Source organism: Hypanus sabinus, chromosome 7, assembly GCF_030144855.1.
Source record: "Hypanus sabinus isolate sHypSab1 chromosome 7, sHypSab1.hap1, whole genome shotgun sequence".
Lineage (NCBI taxonomy): Eukaryota > Metazoa > Chordata > Chondrichthyes > Myliobatiformes > Dasyatidae > Hypanus > Hypanus sabinus.
This window is the reverse complement of record NC_082712.1, coordinates 73,542,090-73,563,174: the sequence shown is the minus strand read 5'-3', so window position 1 is coordinate 73,563,174 and position 21,085 is coordinate 73,542,090. Positions and strand designations below refer to the sequence as shown.

The window sequence follows — 21,085 nt, the reverse complement described above, 5'->3', positions numbered from 1 at the left end:
TAAAATTCTTTGCATTCCGACTCCATTGCGATGTACAGACATGAGCATTTATAAGTCTAATGGCTTGTATTAAGAAGCTGTCCCGTAATCTGTTGATCCTGGCTTTAATGCTACGATAGTGTTGGCCAGACTGAAGCAGCTGAAACGGTTCATGGTTGGGGTGACTAGTGTCCCCAATGATCTTCCAGGACTTCTTTCTGCACCTGCTGCTATAAGTGTCCTCAAAAGAGGGAAGTTCACATCTACAGATGCCACTGTCTGCAGTGCTGAGCAATCAAGATTGGTGCAGTTCCCGTACTAGGTGGTGATACAATCAGTCAGGATGCTCTCAACAGAGCCCCAGTTGAAGGTCTTGAGGATCTGGGGACACATGCCAAACTTCAGTCACGTGCGTTGGAAGAGACAATGTTGTGCTTTGGTTGCCACAAAACTGCTGTGTACAGTCCAGGCGAGATCCAGGCGTATATACCGAGGAACTTGGAACTACTCAACCCCTCAACTGCGGATCCATTGATCCATTCCTCGGGTAATCCACAATCAGCTCTTTTGGTTTTTGGACACTGGCACCACTGTGTCAGGGTGTCAACCTCTCCTCTGTAGGCTTTCTCATTACCACTAGAAATAAGGCCGATCAAAGTTGTGTCATCTGCAAATCTGATCAGCAGATCAAATTCATTTCACAGGTATGGAATCTCTGAGTCATTTTATTTGAAATCGGTGACCACAAAGGCAGAGCTGATATTAAAGATGATGCCAACATATTTCTGGAAACATTACAAAGTTAATTGTCCAGTACTGGTCTAGCAAATTGAATGGTTCAGTGGTGCTTTGTTGAGTCATTTAACAAGTTTTATTGTTTCATTCTGGTTTCATAGGCATCATATTCAAGCGTCTCTATAAACTAGAATAGTTCAGGATGGCATCAGATATAACAAAGCATAAAGACATCCCCTAGATCCCCCAAAAGCTCACAGATCTGAGTTTAATCAGCAGCCTTTGACATTAAGATGGATGTAAGCCTGATGGAGTGGTGGTAGAAGCAGGTATTTTACAACATTTACAGTAAGTCATGTCTAAGCAAGTATGTAGACGGTTATGGAAAATGGGTCTGGTCTAGATGCAATCATAATAGCCAAAGCGCCTACTTCTATGCTATATAACTATGACATCCCTGATTAACTCCCTAAAAAAATTTTGTCCAGGGACAAGGAAAAGGGAAAGGTACCTGCTCTCTTCTCCTTTTTCCCCAGCCCCTCACCTTTAAATCTCTCCAACTAACAGTCCCTGCAGCTTCATATCACACAGTTATTTGCTTTCATTTGCTAATAAATTGGTTTATTATTGTCACATATGCCAAGGTGCAGTGAAATACTTGTCTTGGATACTGTTCATGCAGATCAATACATTGCACAGTGCATTGAGGTTGCAGGAATGGCAAAACAAGAATCTTTTACTTCATTTGTTGCTGCATTTAACATGAGAAGAACCTTACCACTTTGTGCTGGGAAGCAATGCAACTTACTCAAAGTGTTCCTCCGGCACTCCCTAAGAACAGTGGGTAGGAAAACAAAGAGACGGATGGAGGAGTCCAAATATTGGATGAGAAGAAAAATAAAATGATGCATCAACTGCTTAGCAAGTAGCAGTCTTTTGATAAAGCTACCTTACTAGCCCCCAGATGGAGATAGTTGGTTAATTTGGGCCTGTGGCAGATTTGACCTCAGACCAGCGATGTGTGGGATTGATATATCTGACAGTTGTTTCCAGTTAGCATGATACCTTTAACTTAGATTGATCTTCACTGATAGCCATAATGCAAGTTAGCTGAAATCACATGGAGCAAACATGATTGTTTTATGCAGCATCCTTGAATCTTGACATGAATTCTGAAAATAGCTTGGGCCCAGTCTGACCTTTTTGGCATCTTTGAATTGCATCACCAAATAATTAAAGAAGAGACTGAAGCACCACTCATCTTGTCATTCATTTCAAGTCAAGTCGTCACTTTTTATTGTCATTTTGACCATAACTGCTGGTACAGTACACAGTAAAAACAAGAAAACGTTTTTATGGACCAAGGTGCAACATGAAACGGTACAAAAGCTACACTGAACTATGTAAAAACAACACAGAAAAAAAACTACACTAGACTACAGACCTACCCAGGACTGCATAAAGTGCACAAATCAGTGCAGGCATTACAATAAATAATAAACAAGACAATAGGCACAGTAGAGGGCAGTTATTTGGTGTTAGTCCAGGCTCTGGGTATTGAGGAGTCTGATAGCTTGGGGAAAGAAACTGTTACATAGTTTGGTCGTGAGAGCCCGAATGCTTCGGTGCCTTTTCCCAGATGGCAGGAGGGAGAAGAGTTTGTATGAGGGGTGCATGGGGTCCTTCATAATGCTGTTTGCTTTGTGGATGCAGCGTGTAGTGTAAATGTCTGTAATGGCGGGAAGAGAGACCCCAATGATCTTCTCAGCTGACATCACTATACGCTGCAGGGCCTTGCAATCCGAAATGGTGCAGTGATGCAGGCTGCTCAGGATGCTCTCAATACAACCCCTGTAGAATGTGATGAGGATGGGGGGTGGGAGATGGACATTCCTCAGCCTTCGCAGAAAGTAGAGATGCTGCTGGGCTTTCTTTGCTATGGAGCTGGTGCTGAGGGACCAGGTGAGATTCTCCGCCAGGTGAACCCCAAGAAATTTTGGTGCTTTCAATATAAATATTGTTATATTGAATAAATCATTCAATATAAAAGGAGTATGATTATTTTACAGATTATTTGCTATTTCTAGATTATTGTTTGCTAATTTATCATTCTGTTATGAGTGAAGTCAACATTCCTTGTTTGGCTGATGCCAACTGCCAACTAGCACTTTTATATTAACATTGTAAATAGCAACATCTCCTCCACAATCTCCATCAGCACAGGTGTGCCACAAGGCTGTGTGCTTAGCCCCCTGTCTACTCATTTTACACTTACAACTGTGTGGCTAATCACAGCTCCAATGCCGTATTTGGGTTTACTGATGACACCACTATCATTGGCCGAATCAAAGGTGATGGTGAATCAGCATTTAGAAGGGAGATTGAAAATCTGGCTGAGTGGTGCCACAACAACAACCTCTCACCCAATGTCAGCAAAACCAGGGAGCTGATTATTGACTTCATGAGGAGGAAACCAGAGGTCCATAAGCAGGTAGAGAGGGTCAGCAACTTTCAATTCCTTGGTGTTATTATTTCAGAGGATCTGTCCTGGACCTAGCATGTAAGTGCAATTATGACGAAAGTACGGCTGTGCCTCTACTTCCTTAGACGTTTCTGAAGGTTTGGCATCCAAAACTTTGACAAACTTCTATAGAAGTGTGGTGGAGAGTATATTGACTGGTTTTATTACAGCACAGTATGGAAGCACCAATGCCCTTGAATGGAAAATCCTGCAAACAGTAGTGGATATGGCCCAAACCGTCATGGTTAAAGTCCTCCCCACCATTGTACACATCTACACGGAGCACTATTGCAGGAAAGCAGGAGTCATCATCAGGGACATCTACCAACCGGGCCATGCTCTCTTCTTGCTGCTGCCATCAGAAAGAAGGTACAGGAGTCTCAGGACTCAAACCACCAAGTTCAGGAACAGTTATTAGCCCTCAAACGTCAGGTTTTTGAACCAGTGGGGATAACTTCACTCAATTTCACTTGACCTATCATTGAAACATTCCCACAACCTATAGACTCACTTTCAAGGACTCCTCAATACATGTTTTCAATATTTATTGCTTATTTATTCTTTACTATTATTTCCTTCATTTTGTATTTGCAGTTTGCTGTCTTTTACACGTCGGTTGCTTGACCATCCTATTGGGTACTGTCTTTCATTGATTCTGTTATGGATTTACCGAGTATGCCTGCAAGAAAACAAATCTAGAGTTGTATACAATGACATACATGTTGTCATCATCAGCATTATGCACAGTCTCATATGGCATGGGTCATCATGGTTTTCTATCTGACTGAGAAGTTCTAATGAGCTCTTCAAACCCTTTGCCTGTCCATCCCTTAATGTGACTCATGAATGACATGTGATGTTGACCATGACTTTTTCTTCCATCAATTTTTCACATTACTGCAAGATGTTTGAACTTCTCTCTCTTCAGTACGTATCCCAGAAATTCCAGTTGACATCTCATGATTGATGATGTCCGCTCTCTTCTTATTCCAGATTTTGCAACACTTCCTCATTTGTTACTTTGTCCTTCCACGATATTTTCATCATTGTTCTCAAAAACTATGTTTCTTCAGCTTTGAATATTCCTTCACTTTGCTTTGGAATTGTCTAACATTCGCTTCCATATGTTAGAGTGGAATGTACATAGCACCACAGCACTCTGGGATTTGTACCCATAGAAACTACGTTACTCTTCAGTATCTTGCTCATGAACGTGCATTTAGCAATCCCAATCCTCCTCATAATCCTTTTATACAAGTACTTTGATATTAAATTTACATTGAACTTTGAAATTACAGACATTGTTTTGGACATTTTTGTGTGGTTTTTAAGGGTAAGTAAGGGTAAATGTAATTTACCCTAAGGTAAATCTGAATTCATGCCTCTTTATGCTTCCTCACCTGCAATGTTCTAATTGTAATCATATGTATAATCATGCTTTACAGTAATTGGAGTGGAATGGAATGCAACCATTTGCATTAAGATCAGTTTTTAAAATTGCTAGTTCTTGTCCCTGGGGTTAAAGTTATATTTCTTAGACACATAATACACAACAAAATATTTCACTACCAACACAGCTTCATCAATTGCATTAAATTCTCTTCAAAACCCCTTGTCCAACCTTGAACAGATTTGTTCATGAACTGCAATCTATAAAGGCTCTGATAAGCATCCCAACCAGTAACTGCCAGTAATAATTTACATTCCTTTCACTTTCAACTGGGTTGTTACGAAGACTGGGGGCTTAAAGCTCTGTATTTCCAGACAGCATACCATTCAGGCCCTCCTCATCAGATCAGCAATATCCTAAGTTCTCACTTACCAGCCTCATACTCAGAGAACAAGGTGTCAAACTGTCACTTAGGAGATGCTCCAGTGTTATCCACAGAGGCACTGATATAGAGACATTCCACTTCTGATTTATCAATGGACATATCCAGTGAAGGGAACAAAGTTGGTCATGTCAGAAGGGTGGTGAGTAATAGAATGTATTCACAATGGCTGTTTGCAAGAATGGTCCACAACCAGCAAGGGGTAAAATTAAATAGAGTTTGTCCTGAGATACAAGTCAAATTTAGTTAACACCCTTACTGTGCTTGAACATTTACCTAATAAAAGTCGTAGTATGACGTTAGATCTAGAAAAGGTAACATGCAAAATAGCTGTGTCTCAAGATTAAGGCTGACTAACAAGATTAACAATGAAGTAGAGAGTGTTTATGGTAAACTAGCCCCAGGAGATCAGCAGATGTTGTTTAAAAAATGAATGTAATACTAAATCAGGTTATACTTCTGACATAGAGTCACAGAGCACTGTAGCACAGAAACAGACCCTTTGCCCATCTAATCCATGCTCAACTGATATGCCACTTACTCCCATCAGCCCGCACCAGCCCTCCATACCTCTCCCATACATGCACTCACCCCAAATTTTTCTTAAATATTGAAATCGAACCGCATCCACAACTTCTGCTGGCAGTATGTTCCGCACTCTCACCGCCCTCTGAGTGAAGAAGTTCTTCCTCATGTTCTCCTTCAAGATTTCACTCTTCACCCTTAACCCATGACCTCCAGTTCTGGTCTCACCCAGCCTGCTTGCATTTACCATATCTATACCCCTCATAATTTTGTATAATATCAAATCTCACCCCCCATTCTCCTATACGCCATTGAATGAAGTCCTAACCTATTCAGTCTTTCCCTATAACTCAGGTCCTCAAGTCCCAGCAACATCCTTACAAATTTTCTCTGCGCTCTGTCAAGCTTAGTGATATCTTTCCTGCATACAATACCCCAAATTAGGCCTCAGCAACATCTTATACAACTTTAACATAACATCCCAACTCCAATACTCAATACATTGACTTATGAAGGCCAACATGCCAAAAGCTCTCTTTAAGACAAGACCCTATCTACATGTGGTGCCATGTGTAGAGTGAGCCATAAGTGTGACATGTTGGCGGAGGAGCACCTGTAAATAGCAAGGAAAAGGACAACACAAATTGAATGCAAAAAGGCAAAATCCGGTACAGAAATTGGTACAAAGTAACAGTTTAAAGTGACAGAATAAATGATAAAACTTATAAGAAGAGTATGAAAATAAACTTTCAAGAGGTACCAAAAGCAACTCAACAATATTGGGAAGAAGAAGCTGGTTAGGAGGAATCAGTAATGGGGCTATTGTGAATGAAAATGAAGTGAACTCCAAAGCCAGACTTGCCAGCCATTCAGAAAATCAAAGTAAAGGCAAAGATTTTTAAAAACTAGCCAGTCACTTTGTCCTCTCAGATAGTAAATATTTCCCACTCTCATAACTCAAGCACTTGGATCTTTCCCCTTACCCATCCTCAGGAACCTATACTTTGTAGTTATCATTTTATATGGGAATCCCACAGGCTCCCATGCAATATCAAAGAAGATACTAAAAGCTTTTTTTAAAGTACATAAAGAGTAAAAGAGAGTTAAGGGTAGATATAGGACCAATAGAAAATGACGCTGGAGATATTGTAATGAGAGACGCAGAGATGGAAGAGGAATTGAATGCATATTTTGCATCATTCTTCATAGTGGAAGATGTCTGCAGTATACTGGACATTTAAGAGTGTGCAGTGAAAATTATGACTGAGAAGGTGCTCAGAAAGTTTAATGGTCTGAAGGTGGATAAATCTCTTGTACGTGATGGAATGCACCCTGAGGTTCTGAAGGAAGTAGCTAGAGAGACTGCAGAGGCATTAACAATGATCTTTCAAGAATTCATAGATTCTGTCATTGTACCAGATGACTGGAAAATTGCAAATGTTACTCCGCTATTTAAGAAGGGTGGAAGGCAGCAGAAAGAAAACTATAGACCTGTTAGCCTGACATCAGTGGTTGGGAAGTTGTTGGGATCAATTGTTAAGAATGAGATTACGGAGTACCTGGAGGCACAAGACAAGATAGGCCAAAGCCAGCATGGTTTCCTGAAAGGAAAATCCTGCCTGACTAACCTGCAATTTTTTGAGGAAATTACAAGCAGGGTAGACAAAGGAGATACAGTAGATGTGTTGTACTTGGATTTTCAGAAGGCCTTTAACAAGGTGCCGCACATGAGGCTGCTTGGCAAGATGAGAGCCCATGGAATTACAGGAGAGTTACTAGCATGGGTGGGGCATTGGCTGATTGGCAGAAAACAGAGAGTGGGAATAAAGGGATCCTATTCTGGCTGGCTGCCGGTTACCAGTGGAGTTCTACAGGGGTCAGTGTTAGGACAGTTGCTTTTTATGATGTATATCAATGATTTGGACTATGGGATTAATGGATTTGTGGCTAAAATTGCTGATGATACAAAGATAGGTGGAGAAACGGGGAGTTTTGAGGAAACGGAGAGCCTGCAGAGAGACTTAGATAGTTTAGGGGAATGGGCAAAGAAGTGGCAAATGAAATACAATGTTAGAAGGCGTATGCTCATGCACTTTGATGGAAGAAATAAATGGGCAGACTATTATTTAGATGAGGAGAGAATTCAAAATGGAGAGATGCAAAGAGACTTGGGAGTCCTTGTGCAAGATATCCTAAAGGTTTACCTGAAGGTTAAGTCGGTGATGAAGAAGGTGAATGCAATGTTGGCTTTCATTTCTAAGAGTATAGAATACAAGAGCAGGGATGTGATGTTGAGGCTCTATAAGGCACTCGTGAAACCACACTTGGAGTATTGTGTGCAGTTTTGGGCTTCTTATTTTAGAAAGGATATACTGACATTGGAGATAGTTCAGAGAAGATTCACGAGAATGATTCCAGAAATGAAAAAGTTATCGTATGAGGAACGTCTGGCAGCTCTTGGATTCCCTGGAGTTCAGGAGAATGAGGGGGGAATCTCATAGAAACATTCCGAATGTTAAAAAGCCTGAACAGATTAGATATGGCAAAGTTATTTTCTATGGTAGGGGAGTCTAGGACAAGAGGGCACGACTTCATAATTGAAAGATGTCCATTTAGAACAGAGATGCAGAGAAATTACTTTATCTGTGGAATCTGTGGTAATTCTGTGGAATTTGTTGCCACGAGTGACTGTGGAAGCCAAGTCATTGGGTGCATTTAAGGCAGAGATAGATAGGTTCTTGATTAGCCAGGGCATCAAAGGGTATGGGGAGAAGGCAGGGGAGTGGGGATGACTAGAAAAATTGGATTAGCCCATGATTGAATGATGGAGCAGACTCAATGAGCCGAATTTCCTACTCCTGCTCCTATATATTATGGTCTTGCAGTCTTAATACCCTGCCTTCTCCAAGAGCATATTTTGGGAGGGAAGTTGGGCAGAGATAATAAATCAAATGATTTATTTATTTTTTATTGGGATATAGCATTGAATAGGCCTTCCTGGCCCTTTGAGCCACACCACCCAGTAATCCCTGATTTAACCCTAGCCTAATCATGGGACAGTTCACAGTGACCAATTAGCCTGCCAACCAGTACGCCTCGGACTGTGGGAGGAAACTGAAGCAACCAGAGGAAATCCACGCAGTCGCATGAAGAACGTACAAACCCCTTACAGATGGTGGCAGGAAATGAACCTGTGTTGTTGACACTGTAAAGCGTTGTGCTAACCACTACACTGCCCAGTGTGTATGTAACAATCTTTTAAAATGATTGTTGAAATGGCAGTTTGGTGGCAACGGGGACCTGTTGCAATGTGTTATGTAGAGATGTTCCTTTACCCCAGTGTTAGTTACTGCTTGCTATGCTGCTGGCGTTTACGGCAACAACTACCCTAGTGTTGTACAGAGACAAACCGGTCACTATACGAATCAAACTTCTTCCCCCTTTACTCCGTTCCAGTATTATATAACACACACCTGCCCCAGCAGTAACTTGTACCATGTTGCTATACAGGGGCAGACCTCTATCACCAATACTGTATCCCAATATTATACAGTCCCCACCAATACGGTACCTCAGAATGACATAGTCCCAGATCAGTCTTCATTGGTACAGCATGCCAGTGTTTTACAACGGATTTGTGTTCCAGTGTTATACAGCAACAACATATCCTCACTGATACTACCTGTGTATGATAAGCCTGTCCCTAGTGTACTCGAGTGTCACCTATTTTACAAATTTATCCTCACCAGAATAACAGCGACTGATCTGTGCACCTTCATACTGTACTCCAATGTTAACTTTGAAACTTACAATTAAGATTGACTTATACAGACACATCAAAATAGGAACAGAGTTACATCAACCATGATCTGAATCATTCTTTCTTTAACACTACCAGATGAAAATCACATTTGTTCATAATTTCACATATGCATGGAACCACGGCATTAAACTAAAAATCTGACTAAAATCTCCCACTCTTCCTCCATTAACAGTTCCTCTACTCACATTGTAAGATATTAATCAACCTGCATTTAACTTTTGATTCTTCTTATGGGAAGGATGGACTCGGAGAAGAACCTCGTTTGTACTGAGAATCCAGTAAAGGTATGAGTAATTGGAATGAGCCTGAAATAAATCATGACAAAAGGTGTTCTTTTCTTTAGTGCAATAGCCAGTGTGTGGGGCTGAGGCTTGGCACCCAGTATCGCCATGTTGTCTGCCAGGCACAGAATGGGTCCAGGTTACCTTCTCAGCATTGCAGCGGGAGCATAAGGTAACATACTTATACTGAGATTTGTGACAGAATATAAGAGTTGTATATATCTTTCATTCAAAGCAATACTTTAAAACATAGAACCATAGAACATTACAACACAGAAACAGGCCTTTTGGCCCATCTTGGCTGTGCCGAACCATTCCTCTGCCTGGTAAAGCCTATACTGTACTGGCAAAAAGGTGATAATAAAAGAGCATTTCACTGCGCATTTCACTAAGGCAGTATAGAGAGCAGTGCTTTGTCCGAAGGTTAGCGCTGCAGGAGTGCTATACTGTCAGAAGTGTTGCATTTTCTTTGAGATATGCATGAAAGGTACGGCCACATTAATGAAGCTATATTACAGATGATGCAACAGTCCTAAGGATTTAGAGGGACAAATTTGTAAAGAGATCACAGACTGTTTCAAGAAACATAATGTTGTTATAGTAGGTGATTTTAACTTTTCGTATATTGACTGGAATCCTTTACTGTAAAGGGACTAGATGGATAAAGGTTGTCAAATGTGTTCAGAATGAGGCAGGGTAGGTGACAGAAATTTGTTCAGGGAACACTTTGCATACAATGACTACAGTGGCATTAGTTTCAAAGTAAATATGCAGAAAGATAGGACTGGTCTGCAGGTTGAGCTTCTAAATGGGAGAAAGGCCAGTGTTGATGGTTTCAAAAATGATCTGCCAGCTGTGGATGGGGACAGGCTGTTTACTGGCAAAGGTATACTTGGTAAGAGAGAGGCCTTCAAAATCAAAGTGTTGAGAGTACAAAGCTTGTATGTGCCTGTCAGAATAAAAGGTAAAGATAACAAGTGTAAGGAACTTCAGTTTTCAAGAGATAGTGAGGCCCTGGTTAAGAGAAAAAGGGAGGTGCATAACAGGTATAGGCAAGTGGGAACAAATTAGGTGCTTATAGAGTATAAGAAATGCAAGAGAACACTCAAGAAAGAAATTAGGAAGTGTAAAAGAAGGCATGAAGTTGTTCTAGCAGACAAGGTGAGGGAGTATATATATGTTAAGAGCAAAAGGATTGTGAGGGGAAAAGTTGGTCACTTGGGAGACCAGAATGGTAATCTATGTGTGGAGACAAAACAGATGGGGGAGACCTTAAATGCATTCTTTGCACCTGTATTTTCTCAGGGACGGACACAGAGTCTATAGAAGCCAGGCAAAGCATCATCACCTTCATGGACACTGTACAGATTATAGAAGAGGAAGTGTTTGCTACCCTGAGGCAAATCAGGGTGGATAAATACCCAGGGCCTGACAGGTGTTCCCTCACACCCTATGGGAGGCAAGTACAGAAATTGTTGGGGCCCTAGCAGAGATATTTAAATCATCTTTAGTGACAGGTAGGTATCAGAGGGTTGCCTCTCTGACTGGAGGCCAGTGACTAGTGGTGTGCCGCTGGGATTGGTGCTGGGTCCTTTGTTGTTTTTCATCTATATCAGTGATCTGGATGAGAATTTGGTTAACTGAATCAGCAAATATGCAGATGACGCCAAGATTGGGGGTGTAGTGGTCAGTGAGGAAGGCTATCATGGCTCGCAGAGGGATCTGCGTCAGCTGGAAAAATGGGATGAAGAATGGCAGATGGAACAATGCAGACAAATACAAAGTTTTGCACTTTGATAGGACCAACCAGGGAAGGTCTTACACAGCAAGCAGTGGGGCATTAAGGAGTGCAATAGAACAAAACGTACAGAATTTGTTGGGAGTGGCATCACAGGTAGATAGGGTCATATAGAAAGCTTTCAGCACATTGGCTTTCATAAATCAGAGTAGAGTACTGGAGATGAGCTGCTATGTTGAAGTTGTATAAGTCACTGGTGAGGCCTAATTTGGAATACTGTGTGCAGCTTTGGTCACCTACCTACAGGAAAGATGAAAACAAAGTGGAAAGAGTACAGAGAAAATTTACAAGGATGTTGCCGGGTATGGAAGACCTGGGTTACAAGGAAAAATTGAGTAGTTTAGGACTGTATTCTTCAGAAAGTAGAAAACTGAGCAATTTGGTGGATGTATACAATATTATGAGGGGTATAGATTGAGTAAATGCAAGCAGGCTTTTTCCACTGAGCTTGGGCGGGCCTACAACCAGAAGCCAGGGATTAAGGAAGGTGAATATTTTATTGGGAAAATAGGAGGAATCCTCCTCGCTCAGAGAGTCATGAGAGTGAGTCATATATGTGGCACATGTCAGCTTGATTTCAACATTTAAGAGAAGTTTGGATTGGTACACAGATTGTAGGGGTACGGCAGGCTATGGTCCTGGAGCAGGTTGATGGGAGTAGGCAGTTTAAATGGGTCACTATGGACTAGATGGGCAAGGGGGCCTGTTTCTGTGCTGTACTTTTCTATGACTCTATACAGGTCAGCTGTTTCAACCCCTCTCCCACCTTGCTCGCATCCTCATCTAACAGAACCGAAAAAAATTTCTTGTCTTACTTCTATTTCACTATGAACATGTAATGGTGACTACACAGCAAAAATAAAATTGGCTGTAGTGCATTTGATGTGCCTTGAGATGATGAAAAAGGCTTCCTTTTTATTAGCTTTCCTAATTTATTTCCCTGTGATTACCCATGAATGAATTTTCAAAGTAGTTCCTTGAGTTACATTCTTGTAGTATTTCATCATGATAAAAGGATATCTAAATGAAAGCATTTTTATAAAGTGCCCTTGGGTCCTCTAATGCTGGAGCACACAGAATTGACATATTCTTTTTAAAATATATTCAGCATCTAATATGTTGGTTTCAAGGGTTGCATCGCCTTAAATCGATGTTGGGCATCCACAGTGCATCATTATATTTAAAGCTGCTTAAGAATTTAATCTGAAATTAAAGCAGCAAATTTCACATATGCCTGATAAGCCAATTACCAATTGAAATGTTGGTACAATTTCTGATGAGGTCTCATCAGAGCTTCCTAATTTTAGTAGCATTGGGAAGGAGTCGTTTGATTTTTGGGTCCGATTCTGGGAGCCTGTGTTTATCCAGTGCATTCTCTCAGGATTGATATCCTTGTTGCTTGCTGTGCAGGTGATTCAGTCAAGGTTCCAGCACCCCAGGGCACTGTGCACAATTGGTTGTTGTTATCAGAGGCAGAGGTTGCTTGTCCTATGATGCAAAGAGCAGTAAATGCTAGTGTCGATTAACCTGTTAACATTCCCATTAATGGATTTTGTTGAACTTAGACCAGCCAGCAAACGAAACTGTACCTCAGATGTCTGCACAGTCCAGTGGCGGAGTAGTTCCTGGACGCCTTGTACATCTTCCTGTGGGAATTACGGATTCCAGTCCAGGCGGGTCGAGTGTGTGCATTTACGCACAAACAGGCAAGCAAGAGAGCAGCTCTGCTTGTGGAAGCAGAGGCCAGTGAACTGGCAGAGGTGCAACATCATCCCATGTGAAAAATGTGAGTCCAGAATCAGGAATAATGAACCCTGTTCGTTATATTGTTTACACTGCTGGCAAATGAGAAAGTATTGTTCAAAATTACTTCAAGGAGCAAGTTCAGACAATTGATTACTTAATGGGTGAGTTTGGTACTACAGACCTGCCTTTTCAGGGAGTTCAGGCTTCTAACTGAGTTTAGAATTTTCTTCCTACAGAGAGAGTGTTGGCGAGACAGAGAGGAACAGAATTCACATGCCATTTATATGTGAACTTCGCTAGGCTGCCTCCACCTCTCTCAATGTTACGGGTAAAAGAAAAACTGGAAACTGTATGGCAAAAATTGACCAAATGCATTTATGCATACAATGCATGATGTGCTGGAGATCAAGCAGCGCCTATGAGGGAAATGGGCAGCTGACATTTCAAGTCGAGACTTGCCCCCTTCTCCACAGATGCTACCTGACTTATTGAGTTCTTCCAGCACTTTGTGTGTTGCGTTTAATGTGAAGATTTATATTTCATTTTATCTGGTCACATTAATTTTCCTGTGTAGAACAAGAACTACAGTATTGGAGTAAAGTATAATGAGCACAGTATTAAATTATTAAGTATTAAATTATTAAGTATTAAAAGAAAATACTTAAATAACTCCGCATATAGTACTTTACCAAGTCACAGAGATACAGTAGGGGCTCACAAGGGAAGACATTTTAGTATCTTGGGGTTATCTGTGTACTCACCTCATCCTAACAGTACAACAGGAATCCTGCTCCCTGCAGGGATCCTAACTTTGACAATTGATTAAATGAAAAGACAATGAGTTTAGCCAGGCACTGTACTTAGTGATGTTAAACTTTTACACACTTAGTTTACACAAATTGGCAGCAGATGAAAGATCTGACATAAGATGCCATGGAACTCATCAAATCATAGCATGGAAAGATACAGGAGTAGATTGCCAGGCCAGACTGGGACCTGGCTGGATCTGAACTTAGGACCTTTTGCCTCAAAGTCTAGTGCTGATGCCACTACACCACCAACAGGCACATGCATCTCGTACTCCAGCTCCATGTAAAACCACTAAGCAGATATTGGAAATTTCAAAATTAACAGTTGAATAGATTGTCTACTCCAGATATATGGAACAACTAGATTAGGTCTCATTCAGTTTAGTTTTCTACAATGAAAAGCATTCTTTTTCTTCCTTGAATACTGAGAATCCTGAGCCCCAGAATTAAATGCCTCCATCAGTACTCTCCAGCTCAGCAATATCTTCTACAAACAGTGGATTACAGTATTTAACAGTGGAGTAAAGAGAATTACAGATGCATGAGAGATGAGCTAGCCAAATGGACTCTATCTGGGATGACATCAGAACAGCAATAGCTGGAGTTCCTGGGAGCAATTCGAAAGGCGCAGGATAGATTCATCCAAAGATAATGAAGTATTCTTGATGGCAAGATGGCATAACTCTGGCTGACAAGGCCAGTCAGAAGTAGCATAAAAGGAAAAGAGTGGGCATATAATAGAGCAAAACAGTGGGGCTAGAGGATTGGGAAACTTTTGAAAACCAACAGAAGGCACCTAAAAATGCTATAAGGAGAGAAAAGGTGAAATATGAAAATAAGCTAGCAAATAATATAAAAGATGATACAAAAAGTTCCTTCAGGTTAATAAAGAGTAAAAGAAAGGTGACAGTGGATATCGGATCAGTGGAAAAAGACACTGGAGAGGTAGTAATGGGGGACAAGTAAATTGCAGACAAACTCAGTATATTGCTTAAGTCTTTGCCATGAAAGACTCGTACAGTATGCCAGAGTATCGGGGAGGTGGGGCAGGATTGAGTATAGTTGCTATTATTAAGGAGAAGACACTTGGGAAGATGAAAGTTCTGAAGGTAGGCAAGTCACCTGGACCAGATGGACTACACCCAGGGTTCTGAAAACGGTGGCTGAAGAGATTGCAGATGCATTAGTCATGATCTTTGAACAATAACTAGATTCTGGAATGGTTCCAGAGGAATGGAAAATTGCAAATATCACTCCACTCTAAGATGGAATGAAGGCAAAAGAAAGGAAATTATAGTCCAGCTAGCCTGACTTCAGTAGTTGTAAAGATGTTGCAGTTCATTATATAGTGTAGGGAAGTGTCTGATCATGCACTTTGGCAGAAGAAATAAGGGTGTAGACTATTTTCTAAACAGGGAGAAAATTCAAAGATCTATGCTGTAAAGGGATTTGAGAATTCATGTGCAGGATTCTCTAAAGGTTAACTTCCAGGTCGAGTCAGTGGTAAAGAAGGCAAATGCAATGTTAGTATTCATTTCAAGAGAACTAGAATATAAAAGCAAAGATGCAATGCTGAAGCTTTTAAGGCATTGGACAAACCAGACCATACTTATAGTACTGTGAGCAGTTTTCAGCTCCTTATCTAAGAAAAGACATTCTGGCATTGGAGAGAGTTCAGAGTAGGTTCACAAGAATTATTCCAGGAATGAAAGGGTTAATGTATGAGAAGCATTTGATGACTCTGGGTCTGTAATTGATGGAGTTTAAAAGAATAAGGGTGATCCTTATTGAAACCTATCGAATATAGAAAGGCAAAGATAGAGTGGATGTAGAGAGGATGTTTCCTATTGTGGGCGAGTCTAGGACCAGAGTGCACAGTCTCAGAGTAGAAGGATGTACATTTGGAACAGAGATGAGGTGAAATTTCTTTAACCAGAGGATCATGAATCTGTGGAAATCATTGCCACAATTAGCTATGGAGGCTAAGTTTTCGGGTTTATTTAAAGCATATGTTGATAGGTTCTTGATTAGACAGGGCATCCAAGGTTATGGGGAAAATGCAGGAAAATGGGGCCAAGAGGGATAATAATTCGGCCGTGTTGGAATGGTGGAACAGATTTGATGGGCTGAATGGCTAATTCTTTCCTACGTCTTATGGTCCTGTGGTCTACAAGTGACAGACCCAGAATTCCAGACTATAAAATAAATTGTAGATTTTGTACAAATGTTTGAAGCAATTCAATTTGGAGAATTGACAACATAACCCAATTCTATGTTTAACACTCACCTACATACAGAAAACGAATCCTGGAATGTGAACAGAACTGATGAATTCCCAAACTGACCCCTGTTGCAATCTTCACAGTTCAAGCAGTAAGAACTAACCTCATCAGCAAAACACAGAAAATGCTGGAGGAACACAGCAGATCAGTCAGTGTTTAGAGAGGGGTTGAACAGTTGGCATGCTAATCTCCGGTCCTTCAGAATTTTGTTAATAAATTCCTTGGCAGTTTTGGAAACTCACTACAAATGATGTACCACTATTCTGCAAACACAGTGATTTATTGGCATTTGTGGTGAGAGAGGTTGGAACTATGTATAATTTATGGTTTCATTCCCTCACAGCGGAATGCAGAGACACAACCCGATACTGTGAAATGGTAAAGCGACTAAGACTCTGTCTCTTGCCTCAGTACAAACTACGCTGTTGTGAATCCTGCAGTGGGATCTGACGATGGCGCCACCTTACAACTCCTTTGAAGCAATGAAGCGACGGGCAGAACAGACTTGAACTTGTTTCATTGTTTTGAAATTTCAGAAGTGCTGCTTGTGCTTTTATTTCTGAAGGACAGATGATGATTGAAGAGTGTGTCGGCATTTGAATAGACAAGAATCTGTCTGCTGCCAATACAGCTGTTACAGTTTATTTAGACACACTGTACATTCCTTTATTGCCTTTTGAGTAAGTGCTTTTGTTGCACTGACGATGACGCTGGACAACAGCACCTGTATGACTTTGAGAAAGATATTCACCACCTTCTTTAATTTTCCTCTCACTGCCCAAGGGAAATGTATTAACATTCTGCTTGGGCTGTTTGGTAGGAATTTCTGCTCAGGCCTTTTGTGGAATTGTGCAAAGAAACCCAACTATATTATAGAAAGACACTGGCTAGGTACAATAGGAGTAAAAGGACCAAAAGGTAACTCATGGTATTGAGCTGCACTGGGAAAGAAATCCAGCATTTTGGAGAGAAAGAGAGAAGGCAATGGCTTATTACTTCCTTTTTACACCTGTCACAGATCTTACCAAATAATGAAGTATTTCTTCATGGCAATTTTTGATCATGGATCCCGATCCTCTTAAGGTTAGAAGTGAAATATATTTTAACGTCAAACAGTACTGCATAGGAACAGGCCTTTAGGCCCGCAATGTTGTGCTGAAGCAGCTAGAAAGCAAATCAAAAACATTCAAACACTAATCCCTCCTGCCTACACCATGTCCATATCCCTCCATGTGCCTATCCAGACATCTCTTAAAAGCCTCAAATGTACCACCATACCAGGCAGCAATTCTAGGCATCCACCAGTCTCTGAGTAAAAATACTTACCCCTCACATCCCCCTTGAACCTACTCCCTCTCACCCTCAATGCACCCTCTGGAGTTGGACATTTCCACCCTGGGAAACAGATACTTCCTGTCCACTCTATCTATGCCTTTCATGATTTTGGAAACCTCTATCAGATCTCCGGTGCTCCAGAGAGAAAAAAACAAGTTTATCCAGCACCTTGTGACAGCACATGCCCTCTAAACCAGGCAGCATCCTGGTAAGTCTCTTCGACACTGTCTCTATCCTTCCTATAGTGGGGCGACCGGAACTGTATGCAATACTCCAGACATGAGAAAGTCTGCAGATGCTGGAAATCCAAGCAACACACACAAAATGCTGGAAGAACTCAGCAGGCCAGGCAGCATCTATGGAAAAGGGTAAACTCTTCCTCCAGCATTTTGAGTGCAGTTTTATAAGTTGTAACATAACTTCTTGACTTTCGAGCTTAATTCCCTGATTAATAAAAGCAAGCATTTCATAAGCCTTTTTAACCACCCTATCGACTTGTGTATCCACTCTTAAGGAGCTTGGATTCAACTACACTGAACTATGCAACACTGAAAGCAGGTCAAACTTGTGGAAAAATCCAAAATTTCAGAATAGCATATACAAACTCAAAGGAATAATGGCAAAAAGTTGTGAAAACTAAACATTCAATGACTAAAAGGCAAGTGGGAGGAACAGCGAGTGCAGAAAGCACCAACATCTGTCCCTCCACCTCAAGAACACGTGGCATGCCTCAGCAGTCAATGGGAAAGTTAAAAAACATTTTGACAATAAACTGCGTTCCACCCAGAGTTTTAACAAAATAGCCCTGCTATCGCTGGTTAAGTTCAAATGATTTCATTGAATTAATTTCCCTCATTGTTCCCATCTTTTCTGTTTTTATTTCAATACTCTACATCAGATACTGTTGTAGCACCTGATTTTGCTCTGGTCAGCTATATTAAAATGTTCGCACTTATTTATCTGAGCCGATCTCTTGTCCTTTATCATTTTACCTCCAGTTTCTGCTTTTCATTGCCTGATCATTTTCCAGCCAACCAAGACTGCAGGCAAATGGCATTAGGGGCTCAGAGACAGCTCACCACAACCCATGGCTGAGCCACAACTTCACTTCCAGTAGTCCACAACAATTCAGAGCACCAATGTTCAAAACTGAAAATAAATGAAACCCTTCCTGCCCCCCCCCCCCCAAAAAATGTACTCTGGGGAAAATGGTGGAAAATTCTGAATTATACACCAGCTTCTAAGTAGCTGGATTTTTAATACACTTTATGATGAAAATATATTTGCATATTCTTGTCAACACAGAGATCTCCCCAAGCCACAAACTGTTTCAACTAAAAGTCAGTGCTAATATCTGCAGTGGTATAAGAGTGACCCAGGAAGGTTGTCCTTGATTCTCTACAAGGAAGTCTTCTATTTTCACTCATCACTTGGTGGCAGAATAGGAACTCAATATTGTGAAAGCATCACTTCATTGAGCAGTAAAATGCATCACATTATTATCACATCTGTCCTCATTGAGATAGATTTACAGTCTTTATAGATGATCAAATGTCTCGACTAATAATGCAAGCTGGATGAATGGTTTCTGACTCCATGTTATGCTCTCTTTCTTCTTGAAAAATATAGGCACTTTGAAATGTTTTAAAAACACTGTGCCCTTTATCTAATCAGTGTAATTCACAAGCAGATTTACAGTTATTGTGAGACTGCTCATTTCAGCATTATTTTCATGTGTCCAAGATTAGGATATCAGTTGTATGACCTGTTAAAAATACTGCTTCTTACAATCATGTGCCAGGCCAGTTACTGTAGTCTGTAGAGCAATTATTATCATCCCTTTCCACACCTGGAAGAGTAGCTCTTATTTCAGCTATGTGTGTCTGTTGTCTAAGCTAGCTAGCTGTTTAAATGTATGTATAATTTAAAATCAGACCTTTGTAAAATAAGCTTTGTAACTATTTATTAGAAAGTCTTGTTGACAATGTGCAATATGCTTTAATTCTATGTTACTTTGTCTAGAAAATACTACTTTTGTGGAACTTTCGTTGTCTTATCACCAAAGCCTTTTCTGTTACTTGCTGGAAAATTTGTATTTTTCATTTTAATAGCACTTCCAATGAGTACCTTTGCAATCTTTGTTTAATGTTTCACTGCTGAAGTTTCATATGTAATATATTCTCAATGTATTGGGCTGTTATTTTTCTATTTTCTTTCTATTGATAACTGGTTCGCCAGACTTGTCATGTGCATAATCCCATGTTTCCTCTAGGGCAAATATTTACTCATCAGAAACAGTATACCGAGGGAACATTACTTGGTATTATGGAAGAATTTGTTCATTTGATTAAATGATATTGGATTTCATTGGAGCAGGTCTTACTCCATGACCAACTTTAGAGGAAACATGGATTAGGTATCTCACTGATAATGACTTATGTTCCTGAGTTCAAATCTGGGTCACAGGTGCCGTTACAGCTTCCAGATCAGTTGACTGAATTCCTTGTGAATGTACTTTAGTCTTATCCTGTGACAAGGACCCAGTGACACTTCTCTAATGTCAGTGTTGCTGGATAAAGTCTGAGATTGCATTCAAGAAGCCTATTTATGTTTTTTTTGTACTAAGCCTACTTGAGATCAAATTTATTAAATGTACAATGTTTCATTTTGTGCTTTTCCAATACTAAAAACACACATGTTTAATCAGCTTTAACTTATTTGTTCAAAATTAAAAAATGCACTCTATAGCCACACAAAAAAACAAAGAACAGCTGAGCTAGGGTTGAGTCTAAAGTTAAAATGTTTAGTATTTCATCCCTGGACCCTAACCTGCATAAGGGAGTGGGAAAAGAGGCTGGGAACAAGAAGGCAGCGGGAGAGCACCTAAGGATTTCCAGCGGGAAGACATTTTGAGTTCTTGGGGGGAAGAGAGAGGCCAGACTGCGCAGATGCGTGACGTCCGCCTGTTGAGCGCGAACAGTTTAAAAAGAAGGCAGCCATATCCAGCGGGCAGCGGAGTGAGAGGCAGCAGAGTGAAAGGGCTTTGGCTCTACGGGCTTCGGCGGTAACGGGACGAGGTGAGGCAGTTGTTGATTGCAAAAGGAGGTAGTATGTGTGTGAGGCCAGTTTTCTGTGGTCAGTGTCAGATGTGGGAGGTCCTGGAGTCTCCCGGCATACCGGACAGCCACATCTGCACCCGGTGCATCGAGATGCAACTCCTAAGGGTCCATGTTAGGGAACTGGAGCTGCAGTTTGATGAACTTCGTCTGGTCAGGGAGAGTGAGGAGGTGATAGAGAGGAGTTACAGACAGGTGGTCACTCCGGGGCCACAGGGGACAGAGAAATGGGTCACAGTCAGGAGAGGGAAGGGGAAGAGTCAGGTACTAGAGAATACCCCGGTGGCTGTACCCCTTGACAAT

General features: G+C 41.0%; 1 protein-coding gene across 1 annotated transcript in view; it reads left to right on the top strand.

Annotated features, from left to right (window-relative positions):
* The window catches only part of LOC132396870 (ADAMTS-like protein 1), a 58,450-nt gene extending 38,076 nt beyond the window's left edge, over positions 1 to 20,374 (top strand). The window contains exons 9-11 of the mRNA XM_059974887.1: positions 9,759 to 9,868; positions 13,060 to 13,280; positions 16,675 to 20,374. Of these exons, the coding sequence (XP_059830870.1) occupies positions 9,759 to 9,868; positions 13,060 to 13,280; positions 16,675 to 16,781 (438 nt within the window). The 3' untranslated portion in view covers positions 16,782 to 20,374. The remainder of the gene's footprint in view (positions 1 to 9,758; positions 9,869 to 13,059; positions 13,281 to 16,674) is intronic.
* The last annotated feature ends 711 nt before the right edge of the window (positions 20,375 to 21,085 follow it).